This window comes from Dendrobium catenatum, unplaced genomic scaffold (assembly GCF_001605985.2).
Source record: "Dendrobium catenatum unplaced genomic scaffold, ASM160598v2 fragScaff_scaffold_993, whole genome shotgun sequence".
Classification (NCBI taxonomy): Eukaryota; Viridiplantae; Streptophyta; class Magnoliopsida; order Asparagales; family Orchidaceae; genus Dendrobium; species Dendrobium catenatum.
In genome coordinates this window covers 941,297-956,919 of record NW_021319455.1, presented here as the reverse complement: position 1 = coordinate 956,919, position 15,623 = coordinate 941,297, and the positions used below count along the sequence as shown (strand labels likewise).

The 15,623-nt window shown below is 32.6% G+C and overlaps 1 protein-coding gene across 1 annotated transcript; it reads right to left on the bottom strand.

Moving 5' to 3' along the window:
- Positions 1–571: 571 nt before the first annotated feature.
- Positions 572–2,300, bottom strand: LOC110100053. The gene has a single exon (XM_020827439.2). The coding sequence runs from the start codon at positions 2,050–2,052 to the stop codon at positions 877–879; it is 1,176 nt and encodes a 391-aa protein (XP_020683098.1). The 5' UTR covers positions 2,053–2,300; the 3' UTR covers positions 572–876.
- Between the last annotated feature and the right edge of the window lie 13,323 nt (positions 2,301–15,623).

Sequence of the window (15,623 nt, the reverse complement as noted above, 5' to 3'; positions counted from 1 at the left end):
CCACACAGAATAATTTCTCCCCAAACAAATTCTAAGTTTAGTGGATTATCCATCATGTGACCATCTAAGGCAAGAACTTCGACTAGAATCTCTCTAAAAGAAATAATTGTTATGTACGGTGAATCCTAAAGGTTCTAACAACAATTATGATAATCCATAATACAACATGAAATCCATAAAAACAAGCAGTGAAGCTAAATCAAACTTCTCATAACTCATAAGCAAACATGAGAGGAAATTACCATACTCAAACATGAAGATAATGGGTACTGAACTCTGAAGCTTGTTGCTACAGGTATAAGGATTGTATTGAGAGAAGATTTATATTAAGATGGAGTGTCAATCAATCTTCAAATTACACTCATATGAAAATCAAATGGTGGTGATTAAGATATCCCCAAACAATTTTTTTCATTGCATTGAAGCGTCACATCAAAATCTTTATGAAACAAAAGTAAACTGAAAATGGTATCAAAGGATAAGAACCCATTACAGAACTTCACCAAGAAGACTAGATGATGCTGATATGGAGCAAACTGTAAACCAAACATTTTGCAGAAAAGAAAATGTTGAGGATTCAAAACTTCAAAAGAAAAATTTATACAACAAGAACATAAAACAAAACTTGACACTAACATCAACAGGCATTACAATTAAATACTTTTTTACATTGAAGTAATACAATAAATACAAGAAAACTAACTGCTTCAACTTTATTAGCAGGAGAGACGTTTTGACAAAATGGTTCTTCTTCTTACCCTTTACCTTCTTCTGCAACAGGTTGGTGCAATTGAATTCATGGAAGGTGAATTTTAAAGTAGGAAACACAGCAAGAGTCTAAACTGAGAACAACCAACAAAAAACTGTTAAAAAAGATCAATCATGTTTATGTAAGGAATCAAGACCTTCCATCCGGCTGCGCACAATCCTATGGAAAACCTCTCTGACTTGGCGCTCGCATGGCTCCAATCCTTCCTTCAAAGCATCAAACACAATACCCAATTCTTGCATCCCTTTTCTCAACTCCATCAACTTCTCTTCTGCAATTGGGAGCTGAAGAGAGTCAGTCAACTCCAACAAATGGCGGGTGCATTTTTCAATCTGATGAATCTCCTTCAACAACCCAACAGAATTCCTCCTTTCCTTCTTCTTCGATTCCTCCATTATCTTATCATGCAGTGACAAAATCGAAACACCCCAAGAAAAGCTCCTTGGAATTGAAAAATGAGTTTGAAATCCACGGTCCTGACAAGGTATCGCTGCAACCAGAGCCCACATCACAAAATGAAGAACCAAATTCATAGTGAAAACAGGGTTCGCAAGCCCACTGGTAGCCACAATCTCATTGCCACGAGGAGCATATATGTTGTTTCCAATAGCCTGCAGCTGACGTGCAGCCGACCATGATCTAGAAACGCTCCAGGACAACGACCTGAAGTGGCCACCGGCACGGTGACAATCCTTGCTAGAGCTCTGGCTATTGCGGCCAAACGAACGATTTCGCTGAGCAAGAACGGAAGCCGGGTCCTTTTCATCAAGCATAAGCACGGCGAGATCTGTCAGCGCCTTCTTACCGCGGCGGAGCTGGCCCTCGCCAATGGGCTTGTTGCACGGATCTAGGGAAACGAGCACGATCTCGATGTGCTTCTGCCACTGCCTCACCTGCTCGATCCCGTCGCGTATGGCGTTGCAGATATCGAGGGCCTTCACCCCGCGCTCGTAGAACTCGGCGATTAGCCGATCCAGTGGATGGCGAGAGAGGATCGACCGGTTATTGAAGAGAATAATACGGAATTCCTCTTGGGAAAGTAGGAATGAATCGAGTAACTTACGGACCCAGGCAAGGGAGAGCAGCTCCTCTCCGCCGGAAGAGGATAGGTCCGCAAAGAGATCGGCAACATGACGCTGGAAGAAATCCAGCTCCTGCTCCTGGCTCGAACCGAGCTCGTGTTGGCCATCCATGGCGTGAACCTGATCTCGCCGGAGGCTCAGGATCGAACGGCCGATCGACGAGAATGGAACGGAAGAGCTCTGATAGTCCATGGTGGGCATTCTCGTTTCAGGAAGATCGGCGAAACCCTAGAATTCTGATTCTATAAATCCCTAATCCTTGACAAAGATAGAACTTTTTCGGGGACGGATGGCTTACAAGACCAATAAGATTCGGGCAACGAAGGAAAAGATGAGGAGGAAGAGGGATCTCGAGGAGAAAACCCTAGGAGGAAGAGAGCATTTATGCGGTGAGGAAATGGGGATTTTTTGGGAAGGCGGCTTCCCGTCGTTAACCTTTTGCCCCACCCGTCCGGTGCTCTTAAAAATAATTAACAGAAGATTACGACGTAGAAAGAGACGGCCGACGGCTGTGCTCTTCTGATTGCAACGTTAGTTAAATTTAGGATTAGTTATATTTAACTTTTCTATAAAAAGTTTATATAATGCAGATTTTTTTTTTTGTGTATGGTGACCTTACAAAATTTGAATTTATATTTTATATAATATTTAAAAATAATAATTTTATTTGATATCCTATTTACTAAGAAATATTTATTTGTACATTCTCATCAAATTTAAATATTTTTAATTTTGAACAAATAGGTGGATTCCTCACTACTCAGTAACACGAATATGCATTTGTTCCTTCTCTATTTTGAAAGATTGCAAAGCGTTTATCTTTGGGTGCGGACACCGGAGAGCAATCGGAGATCAGCCAGAATGCGCCATGTCATATTTTTGCTCGGTATCGGTGCTTGGCATCGATGTGTACCATGTGACGTGGCGCGTTATGATTGGTCTACGATCGCCCTCCGATGTCCGCACAGAATAATTCTCTTATCTTTGAGTAGAATTTCATGGTGATGAATTCTCCCTACTCATGTTTCAAAGGTTAGTAAATCTTTTTATTTATCTTCTAAAGCTAAAAACAAGCTTTACACTATAAATCTTAAATCGCCTAGCCATTAGACTTCAATATACAAATTAATTGTCATTATAGTATCATCTTCCAACCACGTTCGCCTTTTAAAATGATGATTAAATCACCATCGAACAATCTAAAATACTTTGAAAATATAAGCGAAATTTATTTGATCATTTTCAAATATGATCAATTCATTTTAGCCTTGTTTGGAACATATTCAAGCCTTATTCGTTCTCTTCAAAAAAAAAAAGTTGACCCTCTTCGAAGAAAACTTGATTGATCAAGGTTTGAATATAGTTTCAATCAATAGTTTGAATGATGTTCTAATAAGCTTGAATAAGGTTAAAATGCATCGAAGTTGGTTCTAATATTCTTAAATAAATTCGAATATGCTTATGAGTCGATATACAAGTTCCCGAATATCATTTCTAACAAACTAATTAAATATGTCTTGCATCTCATAAGTCATCAACAAGTGTTTCATTTGCTATAGTCGCGCGACTCATCTAAAGTTGTGAATGTTATATAATTCATTTTTTTCAATTATATTACATGTTCTAACTTTACTAGAGTAATATCATATAATATATATTTTTAGATGACTAATTCTATATCTCCACTCTGTAGGAAGATCATCATTTTTTTTTATTGTTGTTAAACTTCAAAGTTTTAGTATTTCCTATAATGTCTAGATCTATATCACATCTCTAATTTTATTTTGAGTACACAATTAATCAATTATGACATATTTAGGCTTCATTTGGGATGTCTTTCTTAGTACTTTTTAAAGCAGCTTTCAAGTACACAAATTTTAATTTTTGTAATAAAAAACTACTTTAAGAAGCAGTAACAAAGCCATCCCAAACGAAGCTTTAGATTCTTCAACTATCAAACTCTTTTTGTTAATGATTTCAAAAGATTTTTCAACATATAAATATTCTAAAAAAAATATTTTTGTCTAATTTTGTATCAAATTTAAGTTTGATTTTCTATTATTTAGTACAAAATATTTACATCCATATAAATATAAATGTGATAGATTTCATAACCTACTCATGATTAGCTTATATGAAGCCTAAACTAAAGTTTTATCTTACCTTATTCATTATTTTACCTAATCATTTAAGCTTTACATTTGTGTTAGCCTTATTCATTATCTTACATTTATCTCTAGCACTTCCACTATTTATGAATTTTCATGAATTTTGTCAATTTTTTTTTGCATTTGAATACTCTTTTTCTTAATGAATGTAAATAATAACAATTTTAGTGAATCTAGTATATATGGTAAAAATTATTTCACTAGATTTTAGTAGAATAATTCATAATTGATAATCAGGTAATGTATAATATATCTCATATTTCTTTCCATGTTTTATAAATAAAAATTTGCATACAATCATCACATTTGAGAGCATAGAAACAATATTATAAGAATTTTAAATTTAATTGAAATAATTTACATTCTTTTTATGGCCACTCCTTAAATTGAATATTGACAAGCTTGCTATCCTTATTTGCTTATATCAAAGTTTACATGAAATAATCAATATATTGAATAAATTTGTAATCATAATTTAGCAAATTAATCTTGACATGAAGTGCACATTGGCTTACACTCAAATTACCTTAGTCAACAATTATTACTCCTATTTTTTATCATGAGAAAAATAATTATAAATATAAGCTTATGGGGTTAATACTCTTTCATATGATAACCTCTTTTCCCTGTGTATATTCTCTTCCTTATATTAGACTCTTAATCCTTGAGATAATCTTATAACACTAAGGTTAGTCATCCATTCCACTAAGGACTAACATTCCTTCTTAGATTAGGCAACTCTTATGAGGATATTCATCTTCTCTTTTAATCTAGACTTATATAGTTTAGTATTAATCTTTCCTTCTCTATGGTGCACCATTGTAAGGGTGGTGCAGAGGTGATGACAAAGAAAGATCCCTAATTTATTTTTTGTTTAAAAGAGTAGATTATTTGGTAACCCATAAATTTATTTTTTAGTTCATAATTTGTTCTCATAGTTTTGCAATATTTGTGAGAAGCAATTTAAGACTACGTAAGGAGAGGGAAGGTAACCCTAAAGATACTCTTGTGAAGGCATTCATGTCAATGTCTAATCCATGGTTATTATTGGACAATATGTTTCCTTTTTCCTCTGTTGATGTATCAATTCCTGAGAAACAAAAAAAAGGGGCATTTCTAACGGGAGCTTTAACAAGATGCTCATTTTAACACCACATGCATAATTTTAGTAGGGGCAATTTCATCAACAATAAGTTGCATCCCTTAGTACAAAGGTGAAAGGAGATTATAAGCTTAGGCCTTGATTTTATCTAAACTACAATCCTGAGTGGGTGTTCACACTGATGTATAAGTTGATATTGTAGTTGAAGGCTTCTTGACAAAACTGCTTGTTTTGTAAGGTTTTGTGCATATATGAGAAATTCACAAGAAACTTTCATGAACATGAACTTCACATATAGTTTTCAATTAACCTCTTACTTCTTTAGCAAAATTTTAACTATAACCTTAAAAGAGCGATAACTTTTTAGGGATATAACGGGTTATAAATTAAATTTAGAAAATATAAGACAACTATCATGTCCTGATGAATATCTAGGTTGTCTATATGAGGACTCAATTCAATCTCTTTCATCATATATTAGAGAGTAATACTCCGATGAAAACCTTAGCCTAAATCATAAAATTTTAGTGAATTCTCTTACACCTCTACTATCATATATTAAGTTCATAAAATAGCACCCCAAACTTAGAACTTATGACAATAATTAAACTTTCTAATATAAAGGGATATTCATTTATTCTTTCTCAATTATTCTATCTTTTAAATTTATTTATTTTCAACATATTTGATATTTTCTTTTTCCACGAGGCAGCAATGATGTAAGATGGGAGTTATAGGACTCAATTGCATGTTTGTGTGGGTTCAAAAAAAGGACAGTTAATTTATTGTCTGTAATTTTGTATAAAAAATAGCATTAAGTTATTTAGAGAAAATAAGTTTTCTAAAAAATTATAAAAAAAAAAGATAATACCTTTTTTATAACTTAAAGATTATTAATTTTTTAAATTTTTTAGCCAATTAAAACAAATTCATACACACATCACATATGCAAACTTCAAATCTAAGACCTTTTGATTAGTAGCCAATTCTCCCAACCAACCAATCCGGCTCACTGGGGGTGTCAAAATCAGGTCACGGGTCGGGTTCGGGTCGAACCCGAGTTGACCCGGATCCAAACGAGTCAACCCTAACCCTACCCATTTTTGCAAACGTGTCAGATCCAAGAACCCGAATCCGACCCGTTTCAAAATCATGTCAAGTCTAACCCGAATTTTTCATGTCAGATTCGAGTCAGATTTTCGTGTCGTGTCAAATATTGACACCCCTAACTTAATCTGCTGGTTGGGAGCTTTGGCTACCAACCAAGAGATTTTGGATTGTGTCCTGTGTACGTGATGTCTATATGAATTTATCTTAATTGACCTAAATGTTCCCAAAAAGCTCATAACAAACTGAATAAGATGAGATGCAATAATTATTATTTCAAAAAAAATTATTAAATGAACCCTTTGAATGTGTCATTGGGTCAACAGTATTGATAGTCTGAGATGGGAACCATGACAATGGAGAATCGTCGAGGCGAGGGTGGTGAGCTGTACCCAACCCTATTTGTTTAGTCAGCGCCACCGGCGCCTTGTGGAACAGTGATGAACCAAATAATCAAATTAAATTTTTAATTTTTAAGTTTTAATTTTTTTAATTATCCATTGACTTTGTCGATTACGCAACAAAGCAATAATTATGCAAATGTGTCGAACAAAATGTAAATAGCCACCATAATTTTTATTTTTATTTTTTAATTTTCGTCATCAAATCTTAACATCCAATCGTTGTAAGACACCTTTCTTAATTATTTGGTTAATTAACAATAATTATGATACTAATCAATACTTTTTAGGTTAAACTATTTAAGAGATCTTGGAAGGTGCTTAGAAGAATTGTTGGAGTTTTAGTTGTTTTTATTTATTTGGTGCGATTGATGTGTTGTCTCTCACTCTCAATGGATCATTTCATTTGAATTCTCCATAATATCTTTAATAAATTATATCACAAATTGATTTTTTTTTTTTTATCTTCTTTGAACTTTTTAAAAAAGATAAAAAAAATCGGGCTCTCTTTCACAAAATTCCAAAAAAAATTTAAAAATATTTTCAAGTTGTCTATAGCTCCCTTGAGCAAGAGAAGAGGTATAATTCTCTCACACATACTCCAATTTTTATCGGTAATGGGCAAAATATGTTTGGCTAGAGTTTAAAAATTAATGGAGGAAATCACCTCATAGTCTCTATGATAAGGCATTTAGTCTTCCCTTTAAAAAGCTGTCAATTGTCATTGTTCAATTGCAAAATAAAATAACATCCAAAAGATCAAAAGTATTTTTTATATCTATAACTTTTATCTACAATATGTCATCAAAATTTTATCTTGATCGGGCAAATCTCAAGATAAAATCAAGTCTAAAACTTCTAAAATTAAATAGGAGACCATCAATACTCTGATTTCAATAAACTTATAGTCTAACTGAACGTCTCTGAATTATGAACCCAACGACACCAAATTCTACTCAATCCGAGCCCAAATGGGTCCAAATCGAAGACCCGAAGCATATTTGGACCGTTCAAACCATAAATTGGATGATTGAACAATTTCCAAACATGACATGCTTATAGTCAAATTGATCAGCTCGACGAGACAAATCTAATGAGCCAAAGACGTTAAAATATTCAAATGCCCAATAAATAGTTCACGATCAAGTGCATCATAATATATATGCTACCTTTCATGTTATTCATTTGAAGAGGTTTGCCAAATATCTTTCCAATGACAAATATAGTGCTTCTACTTAGTAAAATGTGGTCTTAACTAAATAAGGCAATCCAAATGAGAACAATCAAAGGCTCATAGACAACTATTTTATTATATTCTAACATTCCAGATGAGACGGCAAAAAAAAATATTTTTATTTAGAACAACATCCCCCCCCTCCCCCCCCCCCCACCCCCGTTTTTTTTATACACCCCCCCCCCCCCCCCCCCCCCCCCCGCGAATAAAATTTCTATCTCTACCACTGACTACAGGAAAATGTCTTGTTACTAGCGGACAAAATCCACCGGTAACAAGGAAAATCCGCCGAAAATTTTAATTTTCCGGCAAAAAAATGAAGGCTTTACAATAATTTCCAACAAAAAAATACACTGAAATATAATAAATACCAGAAAATTAGCCCGCGGAATATGCACCTGAAAATTAGCGGCGTAAACGTAAAAAATTCCGCCTTAAATTTACATCAAAATATCCGTCAATTAGTCCCCAACTTTTACCAGCGCATGTAAATTTGTCAGAAAGTCCAATGGTAATATGTATAAAATTTCTGGCTCTGCCACTAACTACAGGAAAATTCCTTATTACTAGCAGACAAAATCCATCGACAACAAGGGAAATACACTGGAATTTTTTATTTTCCAAAGAAAAAATGAAGGCTTTACGGTAATTTCCAACAAAAAATACACTGAAATATAAATACCGGAGAACTAGCCGGCGGAATATGCACCGGTAAATTAACGATATAAACGTCGAAAATTCCGCCATAAAGTTACGGCAAAATATCCACCAATTAGTCCACCAATTTTACCGATGCATGTAAATTCGTCAGAAAATCCATTGGTAATAGAAGATTTTCTTGTTGTGGTAGCATAAGAGCTGTTTTTAAGATATCATTTATTATTTGTTCATTAATCATCCTTTAAAAGTTATGACTTATGAGTGCTTGGAAATTATAATTGAAGACATCCTTACTATAACTCCAAAATTATGTCATATGTAGCTCTTCAAGTTATCGGTCATAGCACGGATGAATAGAGAAAAAGTGGACCAAGAAAGGTACAAAAGAGATAGCCATATAATAATTGAAAATCTACCATTGATTCTGATATGATTTAATTTAAATATAAAGAAAAAAATTTTGGAACTCATAATTTTATAATGTTATTTAATTTTGACTCTTCATGCAATATTATGCCTCTTAATATTTCAATTGCTTTTAATTTTCTGCATTATGCTAAGTCTATAAATAACCAATGAAATCTAGATTGTGTGATAATTTTTATTTTGAAATGTAATTTAGAATTTATTTATTTTTCTTTCAAATTGAATTCAGTAGCAAATATCTTATCTGAATAAAATTTCATTTGGGACGGTTTCTTTATTTCTTTGTAAAACACTATTTAGAAAAAAAAAATTAATTAAAATTTATTATACTACAAAGCTGCTTTAAAAAACAGTAAGCAAGTTGTCACAAGCAAAACCTAAATGATGAATTTATTAAGGCTTCGTTTGGGACGACTTTCTTTTTGCTTCTTAAAGCAGATTTCTCGTAAAAATTAAAAAAATTTGTACTAAAAAGCTGCTTTAAGAAACATAAAAAAAGCTGTCCCAAATGAAGCCTAAGGTTTTGTTTGGTACAACTTTTTTACTGCTTTCTAAAACGGAGTTTTAGTACAAATTTTTTTATTTTTGTACTAAAACTCCGTTTTATAAAGCAATAAAAAAACCGTCACAAACTAAGGCTAAGACTTCATTTGAGATGGCTTTCTTAATGCTTTCTAAAGGAACTTTTCAGCACAATTTTTTTTTTTATTTAAAATTTTTATGTAATAAAAAATTACTTTAAAACTATTAAAAAAAGACGTAACAAATAAAGCCTAAACATATATCTTGTAAAATTGCAATTTCTAACATTAAACAATCAAATGAGCCCATTACAATTGAAGATCTGCCATTAAAAAAACCAAACGTTCTCATTTGATTATAAGTAATCCAACCGAGACATGCTTGCGTGACTTTTTCAAGCGTTTGAAAGTGCTTAATTTCATGCGTTGGTGATGATTAGTTCTGATCAATTGAACCGACTTGGTCTACCATCCACGTTTGTCAAAGTGCTTTCAGTTTTTAAGAGAGGCTGTTCATTTCTTTTAGAAGCAGTCGATGGCTTCCATTATTGATTTATTCTGATTTTAAAATCGAAGCATAAGCATAACGTGACAAATTTAACGTTGAATATATGACACCAATTATTTGTTGGGTTTACATTCTAGAAGAAAGGTACGTAATATTATTGTTGTCCGTTAGGGGAGATAGCTTAATATCTTCATTTCTTAGGAAGATTCAATTTGTATAATACATATGGAGAGAAAAAATTGCATAAAAGATAGTAGGATTTTTTTTTTTTTTTTTTTTTTTTTTTTTTGAGAAGAGAAGAGATTCAAGACTTAGAAGTTTAGTATAAATATTAATGTAGGCATCAAGAGTTAGAGTTGATGTTGATAATGTGTATTGGACTTATAAATGATGGCATTAATTGAGCGTCAATGTTGGCGATGAAAGCCGGCGACAAAGATGGTGAGAGTTTGTGTTGGTGTTCTTAAAGTGCATTAGCCTTATAGGTGATGGCATTGGAGACAATATGTAATGAAGTTAGTGGGCATCAACATTAATGTCGACAACTTGCATCAGCCTTTTAGGCGATGACATGCGTCAACACTATTGGTGATGGCTAGCGACAAAATTAGTAGTTATCGAAACAATTTTGTGACACTGGTTAGGATACAATCAAGTGATAGTGGTTGAGGACCACAACTGGGCTCTATTGATATCGTAGTCAAACAATTCCGGTTGGGAGGCCATAGTTGGGAGATTGATAGTCGGAGAATAGTAGTCGAACGACTGTAATCAAGGGAACATAATTGGGTAAAAATAATCAGGTGATTGTAGCTGGAGAACATTGTTTAGGAGGCCTTAATAGGTTGATGGTTATATGGATATTGTAGTCATGCAATTGTGTTTGGGAGACACAGTTGGGTGATTGTGTTTAGGAGACTGTAGTCAAGCAATGATGCTTGAGAAATTGAGGTCGAGAGATAATGGTAGAGAGTCCTTAATCAAGCAATGCTAATTGAGAGTTTATAGTTGAGTGATGGTTATTGGGAGTTGTAGCTGGGCATTAATGATCAGGAGGTCATAATCAAAAGATAGTAATTGATGATTGTATTAATGTAACTCTAGTCGAAAGATCATGATTAGTTGACTATGTTTGAGACATTATGATCATATGATGGTGGTTGAGATACTGATTGTAAATGATGCCCATCCTTGTAATTCAAGTAGATATAAATGGAATGTACATATATATAATGCAAAGAACCAATTCTATATAGAAGTTCTCAGAGCCATGTGACATTAGAGTTGCTTTTAAGAATTTTATCATTCTTTTTTAAGTAGAGGAGACTAAAAACTAAGATGTCTAGTACTATTATTGGTCTTGACATCGAGAGTCAAATTTGGTGTTGATAGCATACAAGTAAAAAATATTACCGGTGATGGTAGGCATCTGTTTTTAATTATATTACTTTTGTATCATACTATAAGACAAAATTCCCTGGTCCAATTAAGGTTCATAAAGTACGCGAAAACTAACGGATAATAAATTTATGATATCTCAGTCAAGCTTATACTCCGCCATCAATGATGAAAATATGCGGGTTCACTGGTGGAGGAATTTGATTCACATTTCATTACTAAATAAAAACACTTCATGAACAATCCAAGTTATTTCTTTGTTCTTTTAGGAGGAGAAAATTGGAGCAGGCGTATTTCATATGCTAGAATGAAAACTTTTAATCCACCATGTATGCATGAGATTGATTATCGTTATAATCAGATAAACGATGATTTCTGCTAACTAAAACCCTACTTTTCAAATTCTTCATAGGCCTTCTAGGGGGCACCATGCAGGAATAGGTTCCAACATATTGATGAAAAGCAATATCTTTTTTATGTTGGAAAAAGTAACTATTGATATTAACAATATTGTAAAAGATGTACTTGTAGTATCAAAAGAAAAAGTTCATAATAATAAAATTAATTGATAGTGGAATCAAAATATTTAAAAAAAAAAAAGATCAAAAATTTTTAAAAAAAAACTTTATTATAAAAATTAGTTTAGATGTAAAAGTTTGAAAAATTGAGAAAGATATACAGAGGTCCGAAAAAAATCTAAAAAAGCAATATGCGATGCAAAGAATTTAGCTTTTAATGATTTATATAATATGTTACTAATTGAGGGCGAAAAATATATGTATAAGTTAGCCAAACAAAGAGAGACGAGAATTAAGAATTTAGTTTAAGCGTATTAAGAATAAAGATAAAAAAATGCTTTTATTAAAAGAGGATATTCAACAAATGTGGATGAGAATTTTTGAAAAGATTTTCAATGAAGATTATGAGAATTTGATTGACTTTAGTAACCTTAGCATCTTAAATGAAAATAGATGTTTTTATTTTATCGGCATATTAATTAAATCGAAGTTAGATGGGCTTTAAAGAAAATGAAGTATGGAAAAGCTATTAACCTGATAATATTCCAATAGAGGAGTGAAAATGCTTAGGAGATGCAAGAATTTATTGGCTTAAGAAACTTTTTAATATTATTTTGAGGACTAAAAAGATGTCATATGAGTAGAGAAGGGTGTGTTGATTCCTATTTTAAGAATAAAAGTGATGCACAAGAGTGTATGAACAAAAGAAGAATTAAGTTAATATGTCATATTTTAAAACTATAAGAGAGAGTTATCGAGCATAGGTTATGATGTAATACTAATGTTTCTCAAAATCAATTTGGATTCATGCTAAGTAGATCTACTAAGAAAGTTATACATGTATTGAGAGATTTAATTGAGAAGTATAGAGAATTTATGGAGGATCTACATATGATATTTATTGATTTAGAAAGAGCATATGATAAAGTTTCAAGAGAAGTGCTCTAGAGAGCTCTGGAAAATAAATTGATTAATAATGCTTATATTCAAGTCATTAAGGATATGTATGCAAGAGTTGTTGTGTTCAAACACAACACAATTTTACCAAGAATTTTCCTATTTCAATTGGATTACATCAAGGATCAGCTTTAAGCTCGTATTTTTTTACTTAGTCACAGATGTTCTTACTAAACATTTCCAAGAGGATGCAGCATGGTGTATGCTTTTTGTTAATGTTCTTTTGTTGATAATACTAGAGAGAGTGGAAGATAAACTTAAACTGTGAAAGTTAACCTTAGTGTCTAAAGGTTTTTGTTTGCGTAGATCTAAAATCGAATACATAGAGTGTAATTTTAATAGTAATAGATATAATGGGGAGACTATAACTTTGGACAATCAAGTCATTAAAAAAAGTACATGTTTTATATATCTCACGTCTATTGTTCAAAGAGATGGTGAAATAGTTGGAGACATTATTAGTAAAATTCAATTTGGATGATTGAAGTGGAGGAATGCATCGAGCATTTTGTGTGATAGAAAAATACCGCTCAAACTTACGAGAAATTTCTATAAGATGATAGTGAAGCATGCAGTGCTTTATGGCGCGGAATGTTGGTAATTAAAAGACAAACATAAAATTAAGTTAAGTGTTGCAAAGATGAGGATGCTCGGGTGGATGAGCGACTTCATTTGTAGATACGGAATGCAAAATGAGTATATATACGTGAAAAGATTAGAATAGCTCTAATGGCAGATAAGATGAGTCATCTTATGTGGTTTAATCACATAAAACGCCAGCCTTCTAGTAACCGCGTTAGGAGAGTAGATATATTAGATTTGGCCTATGTTAAGAAAGGTAGAGATAAACCTAAAAATACTTGGTTAGAAAATATTAGAAATAACCTTTATTTATTAGATTTAAATAAGAATTTCACTCTTAACATAGCACAATAGAAAGAAGGATTCATAACCACATAGTGAGATAATGGCTTGAAGTTGTTGTTATTGTTGTGATTTCAATTCCTGAAACATTACAATATGTAGCTCAGTCTCACTAAATGTGGTTTTGGGATCGCATCAATTAAATTTTAGAGATTCATAGTCATTCATCAAAGAATTGAAAAAAAAAGGAAAAAAAATCAAAGTATTAAAGCTAAACCAAAGAAAAATTAAGGCAATACAAAAATCTATTGTACAAGATAATACAAATTGATTAAGAAAAGATGCATGCCATATGAGAATAGCTAAGTCCCGTGAGTATAGGTCATGTTCATAGCTTCTATGGACTTCTAAGATTCTACTGACAGCTCAAATGAAGTATTTTAGTAGCATCACCACACCACTCACCAAAAAACATGTTAGATTTAAATGGGGAGAAAATTAATACAATGCATTTTAGCTAATCAAAGAAAAATAGACTAAACACCTATGCTCACATTTACCTAAACTTCCTAAAACTTTTTGGTATTGACTGTGATGCTTGATGTTTAAGGATTAGTGAACTCAACGAAAAAAAAAGCAGGGAAACTTTAGATTAACCCACTTATTACAAAGAAATATATGCAGTAGTACAAGCTTTGGAGACCTGGAAGCACTATATATGCCATAAAAAGTTCATGATTCACACCGACCATGAATCCTTGAAGCATTTAAAAAGCCAACACAACTTGAAAAAAATGCATGAACGATAGAGGGAGTTCATAGAAATATTTCCATATGTCATCAAGTGAAAATAAGGGAAAGAAAATATAATTGTTGATGATTTTCTCACATTCATACATAATATCTACTCTTAATGTTAAACTCCAAGGGGAAATGATCTTTATCAAGTTCTTGAAAGGATTAATAGCAATGCTTACAAGCTAAACTATGCCAATGTTTATGATTTAAGTCATTTTTATACAGATGATAATTTGAGGACAAATCCATTTGAAGATGAAGGATATTATGGGAAAAAGAAGAGTACAGAGCCAAATATGTGAACCGAGGCATGTTCTGATTCAATCCAGCTTCCCATTAGGCTGTGATAAGAGCCAAGCTTATTCAAAAAAAGGTTTAAAACAAACAATTTATGAGTTGATCATAAGCTACATGTGCTGAAGCAAACTTGTGAAGGCCCAACAGAACCTATTATTCAAAGATGGAATTTCATTATTCAAGCCTTTAAACAAACCTAGAGTAAATATATAATACCTTTGCCTTCAATTATACATGTAAAACTGAAATTCAGATTTATAACTTTTTTTTTTTCCAAAAATTTATGTTAATTATAGGCCATCACAAGGTCAAATAGAAGTCTAAAGTTCTCAAATTTTTCTCTCCCTATTAATACTCAAGTTGTAGTGGATTTCATGTATTTGCTTTCATCATTGTATTTTGTTGGAAACCTATTTAATAGTGAGAGAGTTAAGAAATAAACTTTTGAGTTTAAGAAAATCTACCTTCTCTTGGCTATTAAGAATATGAGAATTTGTCGGAGACTTTCCATTGCATTTTTCCCCTGCATTTTTCCCCGTAGAATTAATAAAAGCCAGGTGCCACGACCAAGGTATTTGGGATCGTATCACAAGGAGAGTTGAACAAAGAGAATGGACATTAAAGGAAGAGGGATACTCATGGATCTTCAAAGATCTCCAACTATAAACTAAAACCGTCCAATAGACTTTTATTGCGCCATGTTTGAGGTATCCCACACAAAACCCGCCAAAATTGCAAGACATCGTGTAAAAAACACAAAATAATCAAATTTCGCGTTGACTAATGATTTTGACATTTTCTTCATGCAAGAAA